At 52.2% G+C, this 21,733-nt stretch overlaps 1 protein-coding gene across 4 annotated transcripts in view; it reads right to left on the bottom strand.

Annotated features, from left to right (window-relative positions):
- CNGB1 (cyclic nucleotide gated channel subunit beta 1) overlaps window positions 1–16,436 on the bottom strand; it is a 92,012-nt gene extending 75,576 nt beyond the window's left edge. Inside the window, exons 1-12 of one of the 4 annotated variants that reach the window (XM_032284045.1) lie at window positions 16,316–16,436; window positions 11,845–12,011; window positions 9,450–9,507; window positions 9,097–9,169; window positions 8,174–8,264; window positions 8,038–8,068; window positions 7,744–7,789; window positions 5,596–5,671; window positions 5,296–5,344; window positions 4,696–4,885; window positions 2,598–2,673; window positions 1,493–1,529 (exon numbers count right to left, since the gene is read on the bottom strand). In XM_032284045.1, coding sequence (XP_032139936.1) covers window positions 1,493–1,529; window positions 2,598–2,673; window positions 4,696–4,885; window positions 5,296–5,344; window positions 5,596–5,671; window positions 7,744–7,789; window positions 8,038–8,068; window positions 8,174–8,264; window positions 9,097–9,169; window positions 9,450–9,507; window positions 11,845–12,003 — 886 coding nt within the window. In that variant the 5' untranslated portion in view covers window positions 12,004–12,011; window positions 16,316–16,436. The other 3 variants (XM_032284042.1, XM_032284044.1, XM_032284043.1) reach the window with 3 other exon arrangements.
- Between the last annotated feature and the right edge of the window lie 5,297 nt (window positions 16,437–21,733).

Here is a 21,733-nt window from a genome sequence, read left to right on the forward strand (position 1 = left end):
TTCTGGCTCCTAAACTGTGGTAGAATCAGTGCCTGTTGTTCTCAGCTGCCTGGTGTGTGCACATCTGTTATGGCAGCCCTAGAAGATGAAACCAAGCCAGCTCCCCGCCCTGTCCTCAAAAGCCGGCCCCCACGGCCACCCAGCATCCACCCAGTGTCCACCCATAACCCACATGCTCTGGGAACTGCAGGGAGGCCCTGGCCACAGCTGGCGGTACTTCTGCCTCCTTCCAGAGGGGAAGAGAAGAAGGTTCTGGTGCTCCGTCCTCAGATGCAGACCCCCTAAGGGTTCTCTGCCCCGAGGAAATCTTTTTGGTTTCTGTCAGCTGCTGCTGCCAGGCCAGGTGGATTCGATTTGCTCTGCCACCTGGGGCAGGTGCTTTTTGTTCTCTGAGCTCTGCCCCCTGCCTGCCCCAGCAGCCGTGAGGGTCTCTGCTCTGCCGCCCCAGGTTGGCCATGAGTGTCCATGAGAGACTGAGCATGCCCTGCTCTGAGATAGGCCAGCGCTCCTCCTCATGTCATTGCCATGGTTACCATCAACCCTAACGCCCCCCACGTCTCTGCATCAGACTTAAGCTCCAGAGTCCAATGGCCTATGTGTGTTCCAGGCCATGGTGGCCATCCCCAGCTTCAGAGGGCTCATGGAAACCACCATCATGGTGGGGCTGGGGCCGGACACAGCACTGCAGACACAGGGCAGAGCTCAGAGCCCTGGGACACCCTGAGGCCTGGAACAGAGGATGCTACCACCCACAGCCCCTGAACTCTGCTCACTATGAAAACTCATCACAGGGCTGGCACATAGTAGGCTGTCCTTAACTACGTATTGAAGGAAGGAAGGAAGGAAGGAAGGGAGGGAGGGAGGGAGGAAGGAAGGAAGGAAGGAAGGGAAGGAATGCTTGTCTACTGCATGCCTCTCTGGAGGCCATGAAGTGAAGAAAGAACAGATCCTGCCCCAGCACGTTTCTGGTCTCAGTCCTCATCCCAGATTCCGGCCTCAGGGCTAAGATAAAGGGCATCACATACCTCCCCAACCCAGCTGCAGGTGAGGGGGACCCCTTAGCTCAAGGGAACTGGAAGCTGTGGGGCCTGGTTCCCCCAGGGAGATCCCACCCTTCTCCCTTCAGCTTGGCCAAACCCATTTTCCCAGCTGCCAGAGGATGGGAGAAGCTCTCTGGGCAGTACCAGCAGGAAGGTGAGCTCATCTGACTTGGCCCTGGGACTGTTTCCTTGGGATAGAAGCTGGACACCAGACTCCGGGGGCCCCCAGCCACCAACTGGCTCTGGGCTGGCTCTGGCTACCAGGCCAGGCTGACCAGAGGTGGGGCCTGCAGAGCACAGAGCTCTCTAAGCTCCAGCCCAGGAGACCCGAACTGCCCTGTATGAGTCCAGGTCTAGCCCGGGACAGCCCCCTGCCCACATACAGTCAGACCCAAGGACACCTAGCAACCCTGCCTGACATGCACACAGGAACCCAGTCATGTGTCACTTACTGGTCTGCACGTTACACATCCCAGGGGAGTCAGGCTCCTGCATGGAGAGAGAAAAAAAGAAAATCCTCACCAGCCCCCCCGTTTCAGCCACCCCTTCCAGCACGTGTGACCTTGACCACCTCTCTGGGCCTCAGTTGTCCTATGGAATGGAGAAGAGAGTCCCTGCTGTGCCCAGGGCCAGGGAAGGAGTTGAGGTGGGGGAGGCGGCTTTGAGAGCTCGAGCCTTGGCTCAAGTGAAGCAAGATGGGGGTGACCCCAGACAGCCACAGCAGTGCCACCTGCTCAGAGGAGCCAGGTGGAGCACTTGAGTGACACAAAGGCCCAGGACCTGGCCGGGCCTTCCTTTCTCTGGGGCCTAGACAGCTTTATTTACAGAACCCTTCACCTGCATCACAGCCCTGGGTATGAGAATGTCCATAGAGAGTTCTGTAAACTGACCATTGCTCCACTGGGACAACTGAGGTTCTGAGAGGGCCAGGGCCGAGGCCACACAGCCGGGAGAGAGATCAGGCCTCCCACCACCCAGTTCCAGGTGCTTCTATAAAGACGTCCAATTGCAGCCAAGAAAACAAGGGCCAGGTTCCTGGTTCTTGGGGAAGGAGAGGTAGGGGTGACAGAGCCCCGGCCACTCATGTTGGAGCCCTATATCAGGAAAGCACACAGGGCCTGCCAGCTGCTGTGAGCCTCACTTCTTCCCGGAATCTGGGGATCTCTCATCTCTGGACCTTTGACCTTTGCACATGCTTGGAGGCCACCTCCACTTTCCCAGAAGCCTTCCCTGATGCTCCCAGGAGCCTCCACCTCTGTGCCGCATGTCCTCTCTGTTCCCCCATGGAAGTGCCTCCCCCACTGACTGAATTCCTAGCAGGTGGGGCGGGGCCAGCACATCTCAGCCCTGAGGCCACCGTGCCTCAGAGAGTATGGGTACTGAACATGGGCCATGCAGACAGGAAGGCTGGGGGAGCTGGGCTCCTGCTACAGGGTCCCTTCTTCCTGCTGTGCCTTCATACCCCAGGGACACTGGCCAACTATCCTCCTCCTTACCTGAGCTCCCGAGACCCCTCCCACCACCACCAGGCCCCCACTCCACGTGCCCAGCACTGACCTGTTCCCCTGTTTTCCCATGTAGCACTGGCTGCGGCAAGGCCATCTCCAGCCTGTGCAGGACCCATGCCACCAGCCTACAGGTGAGAGAGAGAGTGCTGTGTCCAGGTGGGAAGGCTCGTGGGGATACTGAGGCTGGAGTCAGCTCATTTCCAAGGGAGAAAACAAGCCTATCAGCTGGGCATGGTGGCTCACGCCTGTAATCCCAGCACTTTGGGAGGCCAAAGCGGGCGGATCACAAGGTCAAGAGATTGAGACCATCCTGGCCAACATGGTGAAACCCTGTCTCTACTAAAAATACAAAATATTAGCTGGGCACAGTGATGCGTGCCTGTAGCCCCAGCTACTCCGGAGGCTGAGGCAAGATAATCACTTGAACCTGGGAGGCGGAGATTGCAGTGAGCTGAGCCGAGATCACACCACTGCACTCTAACCTGGTGACAGAGCAAGACTCCGTGTGAAAAAAAACAAAACAAAACGAAAACAAAAACGAAAAACAAGCCTGCCAAAAGGCAGAGCCTGCCAGGAGCCAGAGCCCAGGTCTCCAGCCCTGAAGACCATTTTCCCCCTCTCCACCCTCCCTAAGTGAGCCTCTGGCTGCTGTTCAGGCCTACAGACAGCTCAGACTCCCCCCAGCCTCCCACCCGCCCCCAGAAGTGGGTGCATTTTGGGCATCTCACACATGGCTTGTGGTAATACCTGTGCTGATTTCCTTCTCTTTTTCCTCCCTTCTTTCTTGCTTGAATTGGTGGCCCAAGCTAGTGTGATCATAGCTCACTCCTGTCTCAGCCTCCTGAGTAGCTGGGACTACAGGCACATGCCACCATGCCCAGTTATTTTTTTTTTTTTTTTTTTTGTAGAGATGGAGTCTTGCTATGCTGCCCAGGCTGGTCTCAAACTCCAGCCTCCACAGCTTCCCAAAGTACTGGAATTACAGGCATGAGCCACTGCATCCAGCCTGTATCCCATTTTATTTGTTTTTTGAGACGGAGTTTCACTCTTGTTGCCCAAGCTGGAGTGCAGTGGTGTGAGTGGCGTGATTCAACACACTGCAATCCACCTCTGGATTCAAGCAATTCTCCTGCCTCAGCTTCCTGAGTAGCTGAGATTACAGGCCCGTGTCATCACGCCCAGCTAATTTTTTTGTATTTTTAGTAGAGACGGGGTTTCATCATGTTGGCCAGGCTGGTCTCAAACTCCCGACCTCATGTGATCTGCCCACCTTGGCCTCCTAAACTGCTGGGATTACAGGCATGAGCCACTGTGCCCGGCCTCTGTATTCCACTTTAAATACATGTTTCCTTTGGCCCAGAAGCTCCATTTCCACCGATTTATCCTCCAGATTTACTTGTACGTGAACCCAATGAGGTATGCATGGGCTATTGATTGTGGCAAGAGTGGAAACAAATGTGAATGTCCATTGAGTGGTTAAATAAAAACTGGTGCATCCATTTAATGGAGTGCTTGCAGCTTTAAAGAAAGAATGCAGTAAGACCTGTGTGGATAAAACCACCTCTAAGACACATTTTTCGGTTAAGAAAAGAAAAAGAGAAGCAGGCCAGGCGGGGTGGCTCATGCCTGTCATCCCAGTACTTCGGGGTGCCGAGGTGGTCAGATCGTTTGAGTTCAGGAGTTCGAGACCAGCCTGGCCAACATGGTGAAACCCTGTCTCTTTTAAAAATACAAAAGTGAGCTGGGCGGGGCGGCCCGCACCTGTAATCCCAGTCTACTCAGGAGGATGAGGCAGGAGAATCGCTTGAACCTGGAGGCGGAGGTTGCAGTGAGCAGAGATTGTGCCACTGCACTCCAGACTGGGAGACAAAGCAAGACTCAGTCTCAAAAAAAAAAGCAAAGTGTGGAAGAGTATTAGAGTTTGCTCCTGTCAGGTGTGTGTTGAAGAAAAAAAAGTACCCAAAGCTTGAAAGCTTTGAAAGTATAGAAAATGTGGGAAAGGCATGAAGCTGATGTGGTGCCTTGGGAAGGGGCCTGCACACATCCAGTTGAATTTTCTTCCAGGTTTTGTGGAGGCTGGGTGTTGGGCAGGGACAAGGTACTCACCCTACTCCCCGGCGGGAGGTACCGCATTGAGGGTGGCTCACCTGGCAGGGTCCCTTTGTGGAGGGAGGGAGGAGGCCTGGGCCTGGGAGCCGGGCTGGGGCTCTGGAGCCAGCACCTCCTTGGGTTTCTCCTTGGGTTCCTCCTTGGGCTGCAGGGGGCTTGGCGTGGGCAGGGAGGGGATCTCCTGGGCCTGCAGCTTGGGCCCCGTTTCCTGGGGGCGTCCTGGAGGCGCTAAGCAGGAGGGAAAGCAGGAGCTAGAGACGCCACAACAGAGCGTCCTCTGACCTCGCAAGGGCACAGAGGCCAGATTCAATGTACTAACTGATTGGGGAGCTTTTGGGGATCACCTCACCCATCCCTACCCTCAAAGAGACCAGAAAGACATGGGAACTGAAACCCAGGAAGGAGAAGGGACTTGTCCAAGACCGCACAAGTCTATTCCGAGACTCTGGCTTCCCATGCTGGACTGGGGAGGGGAATCTGGTGTTCCCCACAACAGCCTGCTCCTGGCAAGCCCTGAACCCCGTCCTAGCCTGGGTGGGGGCTAAGGGACTCCGGGGGATCCTCCAGGGCCCAGTTAACCCCCAAGCCCAGACCATGACCACCCCAGGAAGCCCCCTCCTGAACTCCCCTCCCTGTACCTGGGTCCGAGGCAGCACCTGTGGCACTTTCAGGCTCCTCTCTCCAGACCTGGGTGACAAACGGGGTTCAAGGTCATGGGCCATAGCAAGCTCTGTGCGCTCCCCCCACCCCCACTCCTTCTCCTGAATCCCTGCCCCCTCTCACAGTCACTCCCCGCCATCAAGAACTTTCCGAGGGGGCCATCACCCCTTCCTGAGTTCCTGGGGGGTGGGGACAGCCTCCAGGAGGAGGCAGGCCCTCCTGGGGCCCTAGAAGCCCCCCAAGTACTCAACTCCCTGCCCCTCCCTTCCTTGGCTCACCTCGGAGGATCTGGGGGGCTGAGGCAGCACTCTCTCCAGATTCCGCTCCAGCCACAGCAACAGCGGAGGCCCGGGCCTGCGGAAGGGCCAAGGGCCGGTGGTCAGCAGAGTGCCCTGAGGGGACGGGCCAGCGCACTACCTAACGGCCCACCTCGGGGCACGGTCTCCATGCCCTGCACCCCTGTCCGCACAGTGGGCACCTTGTCCTGGAAATTCTCAAAGGCCTCCAAGGGGGCGGGGAAATCCTGCCAGCCTTCAATTCTGAGCCAGGGCTGGAACCAGGCTCTGGAACCTGGGGCAGCAGAGGAGGGGCAAGAGCCCCTGAGGGGCTTGAGGACCTGAGTGAGTGCAGCCCTGGGCCTCCCTGTGCTGGGACAGACAGGGCTGGCTGCACAGGAGTGTGACCTGTGCCATCACTCAAGGCCTTATCCTTCAAATAACCTGTTTTTGATTACATAGTCTGCTGTCACAGTCTGAAAACATTTTAAATTTTTTTAAGGGGCCTACGTTTGCATTTGCCCTGGGTCCCACAATTATTGGCTTGTCCCAAAGTCAAGCGTTGGATCCCAAATCCATCTGGCCTCCAGGAATCCCCACTCTTCAGAGAAGCGCCATGTTCCCAGGACAACCGGTCCCCCTAAGCATGGCCAAAAAGAAGGCTGGTGAGTCTTCTGGGCGCCCTCCTCCTAAACTGTGCTAATGGTCCCAGGAATCAGCTGAGTATGTCTCAGAAGGAAGTAGAGGGCCAAAAGACACAAAGAGCTGCAGCAATGAATGGATGGATGGATGGAGTGTGTCATTATGTATATACGTGTATTCATTCATGCATTCATTTGTTCATGTGTGCTGAGTCCTCATTCTGTGGCAGGTGCTGTGCTGGGCACCAAGCGTTCATCAGTGACCAGTACAAAAGTCCCTGTCCTCAAGGAGCCAACAGTCTAATGAATGAATGAGTGAAGGAATGAATGAATAAGATGAATGGAGATGAATCCATGACTGAATTTCCAGCAGAAATTACAAACTGGGCCGGGTGCAGTGGCTCATGCCTATAATCCCAGCAGTTTGGGAGGCTGAGGCGGGTGGATCATGAGGTCAGGAGATTGAGACCAGCCTGGCCAACATGGTGAAACCCTGTCTCTACTAAAATACAAAAAATTAGCTGGGTGGGGTGGCGCGTGCCTGTAGTCCCAGCCACTTGGAAAGCTGAGGCAGGGGAGTTGCTTGAACCCAGGAGGCAGAGGTTGCAGTGAGCAGAGATCAGGTCACTGCACTCCCGTCTCAACTAAAAATACAAAAATTAGCTGGGCATGGCGGCGCATGCCTGTAATCCCAGCTACTTGGGAGGCTGAGGCAGGAGAATTGCTTGAACCCAGGAGGCGGAGGTTGCAGTGAGCCGAGATTGCGCCATTGCACTCCAGCCTGGGTAACAAACGAAACTCCATCTCAAAAAAAAAAAAAAGTTAAAAAAAAAGAAAGAAGGAAAAAGAAATTACAAACTGGAAACTTCAGGCTTACTTTGGGGGGTCTACAGTGTGCTGAAAACTTCTTGACTAAAAATTGAGGGTTTTACGTAAAAAGCTAGATTTCTAGCTTCTCTAGAAAACCTGGAGAATCTGGCCACACAAGCCCTGCAGACTACAAGGCAGAAGCAGCTGAAACTGAGCAGGGCCACTTCTCGGGGCTCCCTACCTCCCCTCTTTGCCGTAGTATCCCCACCAGCCTGCAACCCTTACTGATGGGGCAGCCACCCCTCCCCGAGTCAGATCTGAGGAGTCGGATGCTGAGGCCAGCCTGGTCACCCTGATGTCCTCCACAGTGGTCCAAGCCCTGCTTCTAGTTTCCACACAGAGCCTACCTACATGAAGCCCACCTGTGAGGAGCTCATCCCAGCCCCTCCTATTCTCGGAGGGTGGCCCCACCCAGGGACCTCCCACTCACCCATGGGAGCACCCAGGGACCTCCCACCACAAACCATGAGCAGCACACGGTCCACTGTCCCCATCCCATGGCAGGAAACAGGCCCAGAGGAGACGGGGGCACATCCAAGGTCACCCCCTGAGGTGATAACAGATCCTGCTCCTGAACCCAAGGCCCTGTTCCTCCCACCACACACACAGACAACAGTGACACTCAGGGACAGGGACTCACCTAGTGTCCTGGGCCTCAAGGGCCTTATTGGGTTCATATGTGCACCCTGCAGTGTCAAAAAATAAAGAAAGGCAGTCAGCAGCAGGAGACCTGCCCCAGCCACCTGGGCCGCCTGGAGTGGGCACCGAGAGCCCAACTCAACTGCAGGCTCAAATGCAGGGTCAGTCAGATGAGATGCTCCGGCCTGGGCAGAGGATCCCCAGGGGTGGGGCCCATCCCATCAGCCCCGTAGCCCCGTAGCCCCGCAGCCCCTCAGCCCCGCTGCTGAAAAGCCATCCTGTCCCTTGGTCTTACCTGTGTCCCCAGTGCTGCCATGACCCACGATCTGCCAAGGACAGACAGACAGACATTGGCAGGGAGCCCAAGGTGCAGCCTCCTCCCCATAGCCCCTCCCTGACCCAGCCCCTTCAGCCTCCAGCCCCATTAGTACCTGAGCCGGGTCCTCCCTGACGCTGTGGACAGGCTGCGGGACCACCTTCTCCACGCCCTTCATGAGCCAGCTCAGCACTCTGCGGCTGGGACTGGGATGAATAGAGACACCAACCCACACTCAACTTCCCCTAGCTCTAGCTCCCCACTGGCCCAAGGGCAGTCCAGTGTCCTAAAGAACTTGGCTTGAATCCTAAACCACCGTCTCCCCACTGTGAGACTTCAGACACATCACCTCCCCCAGAAGCTCCATGACCTTCTCTGAAAAATGAGAGACGCTGATGCTTCTTCATGAGGCCAGGCAGACCAGGTGCCATTCAGAGCCCACCCCCATGGGATGCTTAGGGCGGAGCAGCTGACTTCCCTCTCCTCCTGCCTCCCCTACTGTCCTGCTCTGAGCACACATCGTGCTCCAGAAGGGCCAAGGTTTGCTGCAGTGTATGCTGTGGCAGAGGCTGAGCAGCCTGAATGTGAAGGTCACGGCCTCCCTGCCTGAGGCCAGCCCAGCCCCAGCCATGCTCAGGTTCCAAGCACCATGGGTCTGAAAAGTATGAGTCAACTAGGAGATTCCATGCAAAAGCCTGGATTTCTGGCTTCTCTGGGAAAAGCAGAAGCTCTGACCCCATTGGACCTGTGGCACACCAGAGCACTGAGAAACATCTGGCCCCCTGGACAGGGAAGCTCATTATGCAGCTCTGACCCAGTTTCTCTTGATCACATTGCTCATGTGGCCCAGGAGAACCCACCCTCCACCTGAAGCTCGCTTCAGCGAATTCTCAGGATGTCCCAGAGCTTTGACCAAAATAACGGCAGAGCTGAGCTCAGTGCCCATCCCCACCCCAATCCCCAGGGCTCCCTAGCTGGGAGTGGAGTTAGGGGGATGGGCTAGCCCTGAAGAGAGGGGAGGGTGGTGCAGTACAGTACCTGTTCATCTCTGAAAAATCAGCGCCCTGGGCCTGGAGGGATATGGTAGAAGTAAGGGCAGCCTCCTTGGTCTCTGGAAAAGAATCCCTCATCCTTCAGACCTGAGGCCTTAGAGAGACCCATTTCTACTTTGCTTGGGGAGATCAAGTCAGGGGAGAGGAGGGAGCCCCCTGAGGTCAGAAAGCCAGGCTCCAGCTCAGCTCAGCTGAAGTCTCCAAGAGCCCACCCTTAGCTTCTCTGAGCCTCAGTTTCCTCATCTGTGAAATGGGTAAGCCAGCCTTGTGGGCTTTGCGAGGCTCCCAGGGGAGAATGTGCCCCCCACCCTGCCCTGCCAGCCAGGCTTCTGCACTCACCCTGAGGGTTTGTGTGTGCCACAGCCACTTCCTCCTCCTTGAATGACTCTTCTGGGGGCTAGAGGGTTCGAACAGCACAAGGTAAGCCCTAGGTGAGATCAGCCTGGTTTGGACAGGCGCAGCCCCTGATTCTCCCTCAAGGGATTCCTGCCCCACAAAAGACTGAATGACTCTCTTCTCAGGATCATCCCTGTAAATCTGGTGGCCTTACCTTCTCCTTCTGGCCCAAATTTTCCATTCCTCCCTAGTAGCCAGGTGGAGTTTGGCCTCTGCCATCTGCCTTTCACCTGCCTCTGCAGTCACACCTCTTGCTACCATGTACACAGATGTGTTTGTACAAACAAACATGCATGTGCATACACAGACACACAAATGTGTGCATACTCACTCTCATGCACATGCATATATAAACAGACAATATGAGCATATATACACATACATCTGCATACATGCGGTGGCACACAAATGCCAGCATGCATATACACACACATGCACAAACACAAAAATAAGTGCATGCACACGCACATACAAAAACATATGTACATATGTTTGAACATGCATATGCATACATGCCCCAACACACATATATGTGCATGCAGTCATATGCAAACATGCATATATATGCATGCATGCCGGCAGACACACACATGCCTGTACCTGCCCGTGTACAGACACAACATGCGTATATGCGTAGATATATTGCATATGTATACAGGTGCAGAAATATGTGTATACACACATGCTCAGTCACACACATGTGCATATTTGCACACACACAGAGTTCTGCATCTAAACATACATGAACATACATGCACAGACACAAAATGTGTATATATACACATGTGGAGACAGGCAAATATGTGTACATGCACATACACATGACACATTCACAGATGCTCAAATGTGCATACACATAGAAATACATGAGTACACTCACATACTCAGAAATATGTATACACATACATACACATATACAACTAGCATGTCACAGGAGCACATGGAATCGCAGACATACTAATACATATACACACATACATAAACATATGTGCAAACACATACACATGCATTCATATACATATGCATGTTCACATACATTGTCATGCACACCCAATTTGCAAATACACATGTATACACACCAACATACCAAGGGCATGCTACACACACACGTGGATCTACATGTATATGCATGCAACACATACACATGCATATGACATCTTATACCTCCACACACCCTGTTTCCTAAACACACCCTGCACTTCTCTAGTAATGGCCTCGCCTCTGCCAGGAATGGCCAGCCTCTCCATCTCCCTGGGTTAAAATTCTGATCCACACTCTGAGTCTAAGAAGCTCTCCCCCACCAGCCTCCAATCTCCAAAGTTAAGATGACTCTCTCTCTTTTGAGCTCCCATGGTTTGGTCTGACACGCTTATTTGGTTCCGCAAGAAGGGTACAGGTGAGGCCAGTGTTGGGGCTCACCACGTTCCCTCCTCCCCACCTGTGTCTCTCGGCAGAATGAGCTGGCTGGGTTCTTGTCTGCTGACCCCCTCGGGGCAATGCCTATTCATCTTTACGCTTTCAGCACTGAGCACAGGCCCTGGCATCAATTAGAAGCTAAATCAAATCGTCGAATTGAGCTGCTGAATTGGGTGTCATCCAGCTGCTGAACGGATGGGTTGCAGAACTGGTAAGTTGTGATTTGCCCAAAGGAAAAGTTCTGGAGAAAGTTTCTGGAGAAAGTGTGGTGTGTGGACCAGTGCCAGTCTGCAAACTGGTAACAGTCCATGATGATTAAGCAGTTTATACCAGAATATTTATCAATGCACTGCTTCCTTCATTGAGAAAGTCTTGGTACAAAACATATAGCAACTGAACTAATCAGTGTACTTAGCTACACAGTAGATTCACATTCTGGTGCAAACTGCTTAATTATGATGGACTAGCAATCATCAGTTCATGCACTGGCTCCTGTGAGTACCTCTGTTATGAATGCTAAAGGCTGGCAAAATATGGCCTGAGGGCCAAATCCAGGCTGTTGCTTGTTTTCATAAATAAAATTTTACTGGAACCCAGCTATGCTCATTCACTCATGCATTACCTATAGCCGTTTTCACACTATAATGGCAGAGCTGAGTAATTAACAGAGACAGCATCACCCGCAAAGCCTAAAACATTTACTATTTAGCCTTTTACAGAAAATGTTAGCCTTCAGCAAGCCCAATCCACTGTCTAAACCTGAGTTTTCTAATTTGAACAAGCGTGGGACCCTGTGCCCCTCACTTTTCCTTCTGGCGCCCACCTTTTCTGCTGTAGAAGGTCCCTGGAGAGCAAGTGGCCCAAAGTGGGAAGACCCTGAGCAGCGAGGCGGGCCTGCCCCTCCTCCCCCTCCACCTCTCACCATGGACTCGGACTCTGTCTCGGCCTCCTCGGGGTTCGGCTCTGGTTCCACCTCCGCCTCCAGCTCTGGCTCTGGTTCCACTTTCTCTTCCTCCTGCATCTTGGTCTTTCGAGGGGTCTCTGGGGGCTGAGGCAGCACCCTCTGGACCCAGCCCAACATCCTGATGCCTGTGAAAGACAGAGTCTTTGGTCCTCCCCGGAGCACTCACAGTTGCTCCCGCCGCTTATGAGCCACTCTTGTGAGCTGCACATTTCCTTTTCCTTCATGAACTTTAAAAATATTTCAGCTGGCTGGGCATGGTGGCTCACATCTAAAATCCTAGCACTTTGGGAAGCCGAGGCGGGTGGATCACGTGGTCAGGAGTTCAAGATCAGCATGGCCAACATGGCAAAACCATGTCTCTACTAAAAATACAAAAATTAGCCAGATGTGGTGGGGGGCTCCTGTGATCCCAGCTACTCAGGAGACTGAAGCAGGAGGATCACTTGAACCCAGGAGGCAGAGGTTGCAGTGAGCTGAGATCATGCCATTGCACTGCAGCCTGGGTGACAAGAGCAAGACTCTGTCTCAAAAACAAACAAAAATTCGGCTTGGTGCGGTGGCTCATACCTGTAATCCCAGCAATTTGGGAGGCTGAGATGAGCCAATTGCTTGAACCCAGGAGTTTGAGACGAGCCTGGGCAAGACAGCAAGACCCCCCATCTCTACAGAACATTTTAAAAATTAACCAGGTGTAGTGTTTCACTCCTGTAGTCCCAGCGACTCAGGAGGCTGAGGTGGGAGGATCACTTGAGCTTAGGAGGTTGAGGCAGCAGTAAGTCATGATGTAACTGCAAACTGTACTCCAGCCAGCATGACAGAGTGAGACCCAGTCTCAAAAAATATATAATATGTACACACACATATATATTTTATATACAAATACACATGTATATTCCATAGATACACGCAGATGTATGTGTGTGTATATATATATTTCTGCAATTATATCTAAGTATTTACCTTATAGAATTACTCAAGGCCGTAAATATATGCGTACAAAGAAGCTGGTTGCAACAGTGTTACAGCAAAAGATGAAAAACACCCAAATATTCACCAAGAGGAGACTGGCTGTTGGAAAGTACCTACGTGAGCCTAAATGTTTATCTCTAAGAGGGACATGTATTTAAAAAGTTGCAATATATTCAATAATGGAATACTGTGGGGCATGAAAAAGAAAGAGGCACTCTGGGCTAACAAGATGTGCATGCTCTGAAGTCAAGAGCAGTTCCGTTAATGTCTCTGTGCCTCAGTTTGCCTGTCTGCAAAATAGGGATATTAATAGTACCTACCTCATGGGTCAAATGTGAGCATAAAATGAATTGGTAAGTGTAACATGCTCAGGCCATGCGCGGTGGCTCACACCTGTAAGCCCAGCACTTTGGGAGGCTGAGGCAGGTGGATCACTTGTGGTCAGGAGTTCCAGACCAGCCTGGCCAACATGGGGAAACCCCATTTCTACTAAAAATACAAAAATTAGCTGGGCATAGTGGCGAGTTCCTGTAATCCCAGCGACTCTGGAGGCTGAGACATGAGAATTGCTCGAATCCAGGAGGCGGAATTTGCAGTGAGTCAAGACCGTGCCACTGCACTCCAGCCCAGGTGACAGAGTGAGATTCTGTCTCAATAATAATAAGTGTAACATGCTCAGAACAGTGACTGGCATATGCCAAGGGCTTAATAAATGTTGGCTATGGGGCCGGGCAAAGTGGCTCATGCCTGTAATCCCAGCACTTTGGGAGGCTGAGGAGGGTGGATCACAAGGTCAGGAGTTCAAGACCAGCCTGGCCAAGATGGTGAAATGCCGTTTCTACTAAAAACACAAAAATTAGCCAGGCATGGTGGCACACACCTATAATACTAGCTACTCGGGAGGCTGAGGCAGAGAACTGCTTAAATCCGGGAGGCAGAGGTTGCAATGAGCCGAGATCAGGCCACTGCACTCCAGCCTGGGTGTCACAGCGAGACTCTGTCTCAAAAATAAATAAATAAATAAATGTTGGCTATGACTATTACATGATATCAAATAAAAACACTAATTGTGTAATACCATGTACTGCATAATCTCATTATAAGTAAAAATATTCATTATGAGTAATATAGGAGTGGAAAATTTAAGATAAAATTAACCTATGTTCATAATTTTTTAATTTTTAAGATAAAATAGGCTGGGTGCAGTGGCTCATGCCCATTATCCTAGCACTTTGGGAGGCCAAGATGGGAGGGTCACTTGAGCTCAAGAGTTCAAGACCTCCTTGGCCAACATAGCAAGCCCCTGTCTCTATTTAAAAATAAAACAAAAAAAGCCTGGTGTGGTGGTGTGCACCTGTAGTCCCAGCTACTCAGGAGGCTAGGTCAAGGGGTCGAGGCTCCAGTGATCATGCCACCGCACCTCTGCCTGGATGATAAAGCAAGATCCTGTCTCAGAAAAGGAGAAAAAAAATGGGCCTGGCATGGTCACTCACACCTGTACACCCAGCACTTTGGAAGGCCAAGGCAGGAGGGTCACCTGAGGTCAGGAGTTCGAGAATAGGCTGGTCAACCATATGGTGAAACCCCATTTCTACAAAACATTAAAAAAATTAGCTGGGTGTGGTGGCATGCACTTGTAATCCCAGCTACTCTGCAGGCTGAGGCAGGAGAATCACTTGAACCCAGGAGGCAGAGGTTGCAGTGAGCTGAGATCATACCACTGCACTCCAACCTGGGCAACAGAGTAAGACTCCTTCTAAAAAATAATAATAATAATAATAACAATAATAAGACCAGTCACGGTGGCTCACACCTGTAATCCCAGCCCTTTAGGAAGCCAAGTCAGGCAGATTGCTTGAGCTCAGGAGTTCAAGACCACCCTGGGCAACATGATGAAATCCTGTCTCTACCAAAAATTTAAATAGCAGCCCAGCATGGCAGCACACACCTGTAGTGCCAGTTACTCGGGAGGCTGAGGCACAAGAATCATTGGAGCCCGAAATGTGTAGATTGCAGTCAGCCAAGGTCGAGCCATTGCCCTCCAGCCTAAATGACAGAGCGAGACTGTCTCAAAAATAAAATAAAAGGCTTCTAGTGCTATACTTAAAAAAAAAAAAAAAATACAACGCCAGGTAAACCTTTCTTCGTGGTTTACTGTGTTATTTCAGTCCTACCTTATACAGGTTGTTTCCGGTTGATTTCTCTTTGGGGAATAGGGAGCCCCAGCCCTTATGACCAAACCCCTGCAGGATGGCCTGGCCAGTGGGCAGCATGCAGGTCAGTGTGCTAACTCCTAGCCCTGGACGTGCCCTTGCCCCACGTGAGTGTGCCCCACCCATCTCCCAGCCATGAGCAACCCGGGTGTTGGCAAAGTGTCTGTATTCCCCTCTCTTCCAAGGAGCCTGGCCCCAGCTGAAGAAGCCAGACCAGGACCAGGATCCTTGCCCCCGAGCCCAGCTCCCCAGAGCCTGTGGCTGTGCTGCCTGCCTTCTACTCACAGCCCTGACCTCTGTTCCTGCTCTGGCATCAGCAGCCCAGCCTCTCCCATGAGAAGCCGTGGTGGGAAAGGAGCTCTGAGTGTCAGATTCCCCGGCTCAGCCTCCCAAAAAGTGCACTTGGGCCTGACATGAACCCTCTGGTCTTCCATTTCCCTGAAAGTGGGGGTGCAGACACAGTGTCTTCCCAGGTGGGGGCTGCTGGAGCTCACATGTTGGGATGGCAGATTTCACTGACCCCAGCCAACCCCAGGTAGCCCTGAGAGGCAGGGCTGAGCTAAGTGCATTCTACCCACCTCACCACCACACCCCACCCTTGCACTCGGTAAAATAAGACTGTTCATGATGGAGTACAGAAAGGTCAACAGAATCGCCCGAAGCAGCACAACCAGCAGTGGCTGAGCTGAGTTTACAGTCGGGTCTGCCCGATTCCAGGTGCCCCACATCTATTCCCAGGAGGTCGTGGCATTTACCGAGTGTCAGCCTCTTCTGCGGGCCAGGCCTGCAGACCCTTCCCAGCGGGCAGCAATTCTGGCTTGCATTTCTAAACCTTCTGGAAACGACTAACAAAGTCTCCCCATCCCCCACGTTTCTTTTTCCTCCTAAATGAGGCGTGTCCCTGCTGACCGCACTTTGATGAGGGAGGCTCCGGTGGGAAGGGGGACCCATGAGTGGCAGCTCAGGGAGCTATGGTGTTGCCCCACCAGCATTTTCAGAATCTTCTGGAGAGCTGGTGAAAATACAGATTCCCAGTTCCCCCAAGCCCTCCTGAGGGACCTAGGAATTTGCATTCCACAAGCTTTCCTGAAAATTCTGACGCACGCTAAAGTCTGAGCTCCAGAGGAGAGAGGGAAGCCACAGCTTTCCTGCCATGCCAGTTTGGTCCTGCCTAAATGCCTTGCTCAAGGGAGGACAGGGGGATCCCCTCAGGGGTCCCACTGAGCCTCTATCTCCTCCTGAGTTACCTGCTCAGACGCCAGACGCCAGCCAGGAATTGCCTTCTCTCTGCCACTCCTAGCTGGCCCCTCAGACAAGGAAGATTAATTGGCAGTAGCTGGGCCGTGTGCAAAGGATTAGCAGGTGCTGAATGGGGGCGGGGGAGAAAAGAGGCTGTTGATGCCCAGGGAACCAGCAGCCCCACCACCTCCCGGTGTCCAGAAAGGATGTGGGCTCTAGGGAAGGGCCCCTGCATGGCCCAGGTCTGAAGCACCATGAATTGCCAGGGGACCTGCCTGGGTTTACCAGGAGCCTGGCTTCCCACACACCTTGGCCAAGACACAGAGTGGTTGGTGGGTGAATGACAGCCTGGAGTTCCCATGCGATGCCCAGAGACTCCTCAGGGTGGCAGGGGCTTGTCAATTCCCACCCAGTGGTGGCAAGAGGCGTACGCCAACTCTCCAGCCCCGAGGCCAGGACTCAGGCAGGTTCTCTCTGGCTTAGAGTCTTCTCTGGGCAGGGTCTCAGCAGCCGTGCTTTGGGCTCTGCCAGAAAAGCTGTGTGTGTCCCAGGGTTGGGCCTGGAGGCTGGATCAAGGCCTGGCAGATGACTGGGCATCTGACCTGCCCTGTGAACTGAAGTTGGACACTAGAAGGCATACAGAAATCTAGGAGAGGGTACAAGAGACAGAGCCCAAGGAAGGGGCGCTCAGTGTGGTGCCACTGAGGGATATTTGGCAAAGGGGCAGGACTTAATTATCTGCACCATTTCTTTAGAGTTTTTCCTTTCCTTTCCTTTCTTTTCCTTTTTTTGGGGGGTTGGGGAGCACAGTCTCTCTCTGTCACTCAGGCTAAGTGCAGTGGTGCAATTATGGCTCATTGCAGCCTCAACCTCTCAGCCTTAAGTGATCCTCCCACCTCACCACCTCAGCCTCCTGAGTAACAGACTACGCATGTGTGCTGCCATGCCAGGCTAATGGCTAATTTTTATTTTATTTTTTTAGAGACAGGGGTCTCGCTATGTTGCCCAGGCTGGTCTCAATCTCCTGGATGCAAACAATCCCCCTGCCTCAACCTCCCACAGTGTTAGGATTACAGATGCGAGCCACTGTACCCAGCCTAGATGTCTTCCTCTGTGCCTGGCAGTGTGCCAGCCCTGGCACACAGAGCAAGACAGACATAGGCCCTGTCTTCATGGAGCTTACATTTCAATGCGGGAGATTCCTGACAAATAAAGAGATATTGCAAATGATGCTAAGTGCCGTAAAAGAAACAAACAGGGCAGAGGCGTGTGTTGTGGAGGGCAATGGGGGTAGGTAGGCAGGTCACTATGACGAGGTAGATGTATATTTGAGCTGAGACATGAAAAGCTGTGAAAAGAGCTGGGTGAACAGTGCTCCAGGCCAAGGACACTGCAAGGAGAAAGGTGCCAAGGCTGGAATGAGCCTTGAGGAGCAGAATGCAGCCGGGGGGTCCCGGAGCTTAGTGGGAGCAGAGGAGGCTGGTGGGGATGAGGCTAATGAGGGTGGGGGACAGATGTGAGGCCTCTAGGCCACTGGAAGGAGTGCAGTTTTAGAGATGGTTTTGAACAGGGGCTGGGCATTATCTGTGTGGCTTTGTGTAATGGGAAAGTGTGGAAGCAGGAAACTGGTCTGGAGGCTTCGGAGGGACAAGCCAATTGGTGACTGGATAACCCCTGGCTTCCCCTCCAGTGCTGGGCTTCAAGACCTCTGATAATCCAACCTCCACAAGGCAAGTGATGTGGAAGAAAGTTCTTTCTGCCAGCAAGGCCAAACCCCAATGGTAAAGCTCAAGGTACTCCTTGACCCTTCCCTACAAATATGCCAGGCTGCAGGGACCAGAGCTCCTCCCCAGGGAACAGCAGGGAGCCCTTCTGCTCTGCCTAGGCCTGCAAGTAACACAGGTGACATTTGCCTTTGCCTGCAGCCTGACAGGAGGGGTGACGGGGCTTGGGCTATGCTGGTGGGAGTACAGATAGGAGAAGGGAAAGGAGAGGGAAAAGGGGGCATCGAGGGGCTCATCCTGGGCAACTGGGTGGCTGGTTTACTGGGTGAACCAGTAAACCACCCCCAGCTGGTTTACAGAAGTACTAAAAAGAAGAAACCTGGGGCTAGAAGTTTGGAGGAAGAATTTTGAGGAAAAAACCATGAGCACTACTTTGTTAAGATGCCTAAGAGAGGCTGGGTGCAGTGGCTTATGCCTATAAATCCTAGCACTTTGGGAGGGCAAGGCAGGTGGATCACCTGACGTCAGGAGTTCGAGACCAGCCTGGCCAACATGGCGAAACCTCGTCTCTACTAAAAATACAAAAATCAGCCAGGCATGGTGGTAGATGCCTATAATCCCAGCTACACAGGAGGCTGAGGCAGGAGAATCGCTTGAACCCGAGGGGCAGAGGTTGCAGTGAGCCAAGATCACACCATTGCACTCCAGCCTGGGCAACAGAGCAAGACTCTGTCTCAAAAAAAAAAAAGTGTCTGAGAGACATCCAGGTTGAAATGTAAGTGAGAGAGAGAGAGAGTGTGTGTGTGTGTGTGTGTGTGTGTCACTTATCAGTCTGCTGGAGATAGAAATTTTGGAGGCCTCAGCTCGCTAATGATGCTTGATGCCACAGGACTGACTGACATCACCTAGGAAACCCAGGGAAAGAACACTTGGGCTCCCTCAGAAGATGCAAACAGAGCAGGAGCTGGTAAAGGAGCCTGAAGGAGCTGCCAGGGATGGGGAAGGAGAAGCAGAAGCATGGGGTCAAAGCCAAGAGAGGTGGCCGTGTTGGCGGGGAAGTTATCCGAGGGGCTGCTCTCTGAGCTGAGGCTTGAAATGCGCCCCTGGGATTGTGCAACTTGGAGGCAGTTGGATCCCCTACTGAATGGGAAGGAGGGTAAGTTAGATGGGAAAAGTGAAGAGTAATGGACTCTGGGGTGGGGAAAATGAGCAAAACACAGCCACACACAGTGGCTACAGTTTGGATGAATCTCATGTGCGTATATATGGAGGGAAAGAAGCTAGCTGCAAAAGACCCCAGTGATCCACGCATACAAAGTTCCCAAAAGGCAAAACTAGTCTGTCCTGTGTATGGCTCCAAACATAAGTACGTTTATAGCCTCCAGTTTTCTATAAAGCCTGAAGTTGTTAAATAAAGTTTTCTATCATTGCCCATAAGTAAAAGCACAGGTTGTACTATAAGGCGGGAGAGCGGTTCCCTCTCGCTGGGTTGGGGGTTGTAATTGGGAAGGTGTATGTGGAAGCTTCTAGGGACTGGCAGGGCCAATGTCTTCCTTTCTTTTACTAACTTGGCTGGCATCTATTTTTCAAAACAACTCGATGGGGATATACATGCCATAAAATTCACCCATGTTAGCTATACAGCTCATTGACTTTTATTACTTATTATTTATTTAATCATTTAAGACAGGGTCTCACTCTATCTATCACTCAGGCTGGAGCGCAGTGGTGTGATCACTGCTCACTGCAGCCTCGACCTCCTGGGCTGAATTGACTCTCCCACCCCAGCCTCCCAAGTAGCTGCGGCCACAAGCACACGCCACCACGCCCAGCTAATTTTTGTATTTTTTTTGTAGAGACAGGGTTTTGCCATGTTTCCCAGGCTAGTCTCGAACTCATGGGCTCAAGTAACCCTCCCACTTGGGCTTCCCAGCATGCTGGGATTACAGGCATGAGCCACCAGTCCTGGCCTAACTCAGTGATTTATAGGAAATTGACTCAACTGTGCAACTCTCACCACCATCTGGTTTTAGAACATTAGCATTGCCCCAGTAAGACCACGTGCCAGATGATAACCACTGTTCATTCACCCATGCCAGTCCCAGCAACCACACATCTGCTTTCTGTGTCTACAGATTTGTCTTTCCTGGACATGTTTTATAAATGGGTCATAGAGTATGCAGGTTTTCACATCTGGCTTCAGCATAACGTTTTTGAGGTTCATCTGCCTCATAGCATGTCTGAGAACTTCATTTCTTTTCATTGCCTAGGAGTATTGCGGGGGATAGACACACCACAGCTCATCCACTCATCAGTGAACACGGGTTGTTTCCAGTTTTTGGCCGTACATCATGTTGCTATGAACATTCGTGTGCAAGTCTTTGTGTAGACATATACTTTCTTTTTTTTCTTTTCTTTTTTTTAATTTCTTTTTTTTTTTTTTTTTTTTTTGAGATGGAGTCTTGCTCTTGTCGCCCAGACTGGAGTGCAGTAGTGTGATCCTGGCTCACTGCAACCTCCACCTTCCAGGTTCAAGTGATTCTCCTGCCTCAGCCTCCCTAGTAGCTGGGATTACAGGCTTGCACCACCATGCCTGGCTAATTTTTGTATTTTTAGTAGAGACGGGTTTCACCATGTTGGCCAGGCTGGTCTCAAACTCCCAACCTCATGATCCACCTGCCTCAGCCTCCCAAAGTGCTGGGATTACAGGTGTGAGCCACTGCACCTCACAACATACTTTTATTTCTCTTGGGAAGACTCCTGGGGTAGAATCTTCCATATGACCCAATCATATGATACAATTCTGCTTTGTTTTTTAAGAAACTGCTAACCTGTTTTAAAAGTAGTACTCCACGTCTTGACCAGGGTGGGTGGTAGTTTCATGGGGTCTCATTTTGTAAATTATTAGTTACATTATATATTTATGCACTGTCTGTACTTCTTCTATTTTACAACTTTAAAAGAGTCAAGAAATGGCTGGGTGCAGTGGCTCATGCCTGTAATCCCAGCACTTCGGGAGGCTGAAGCGAGAGGATCACAAGGTCAGGAGTTCAAGACCAGCATGGCCAACATGCTGAAACCCCGTCTCTACTAAAAATACAAAAATTAGCCAGGTGTGCTGGCATGTGCCTGTAATCCCAGCTACTCAGGAGGCTGAGACAGGAGAATTGCTTGAACCCAGGAGGCGGAGGTTGTGCCACTGCACTGCAGCCTGGGTGGCAAAGCGAGACTCTGTCTCAAAAAAGAAAAAAAGTCAAGAAACAAGTTGTGGGCGAGGGGTCGTGAGTGGAATCAACTTGGGGAAGGTTTTCTACAAGGGGCAGCACTTAGGGATGCTGTTCTGGGAGCCCTGGAGAAGGAGCAACTGGGAAAAGGAATCCTACAGGAATCTCACAGGAGGGGCTCCAAGACCCATCAGGCTCAGCCCCTGGGCAGGTATACACAAATAAGTGCGGCTCTCCTAAGTTTTCCTCCCTTGGGGGGTCTGTCTTGAATGGTTGTGACTAGGATGGTGGGCAGGCATCAGGTGTGCTGGGTTCGGGTACTCACAGCCTGCCTTTCCTGGGAGTGGGGAGCCCGCAGTCCTGCAGGGGCTGAGGGTGGAGTATCATCTGCTAATCCCTGGCCTGCTGAGGCCACCACTCTCCCTGATCCCCTCACGCTTACCCTGGATACTGGCCACAGCTAATCTCCACCCCTAGA

Source organism: Sapajus apella, unplaced genomic scaffold (genome assembly GCF_009761245.1).
Source record: "Sapajus apella isolate SASKATOON/1434 unplaced genomic scaffold, GSC_monkey_1.0 scaffold15, whole genome shotgun sequence".
Taxonomy (NCBI): Eukaryota; Metazoa; Chordata; class Mammalia; order Primates; family Cebidae; genus Sapajus; species Sapajus apella.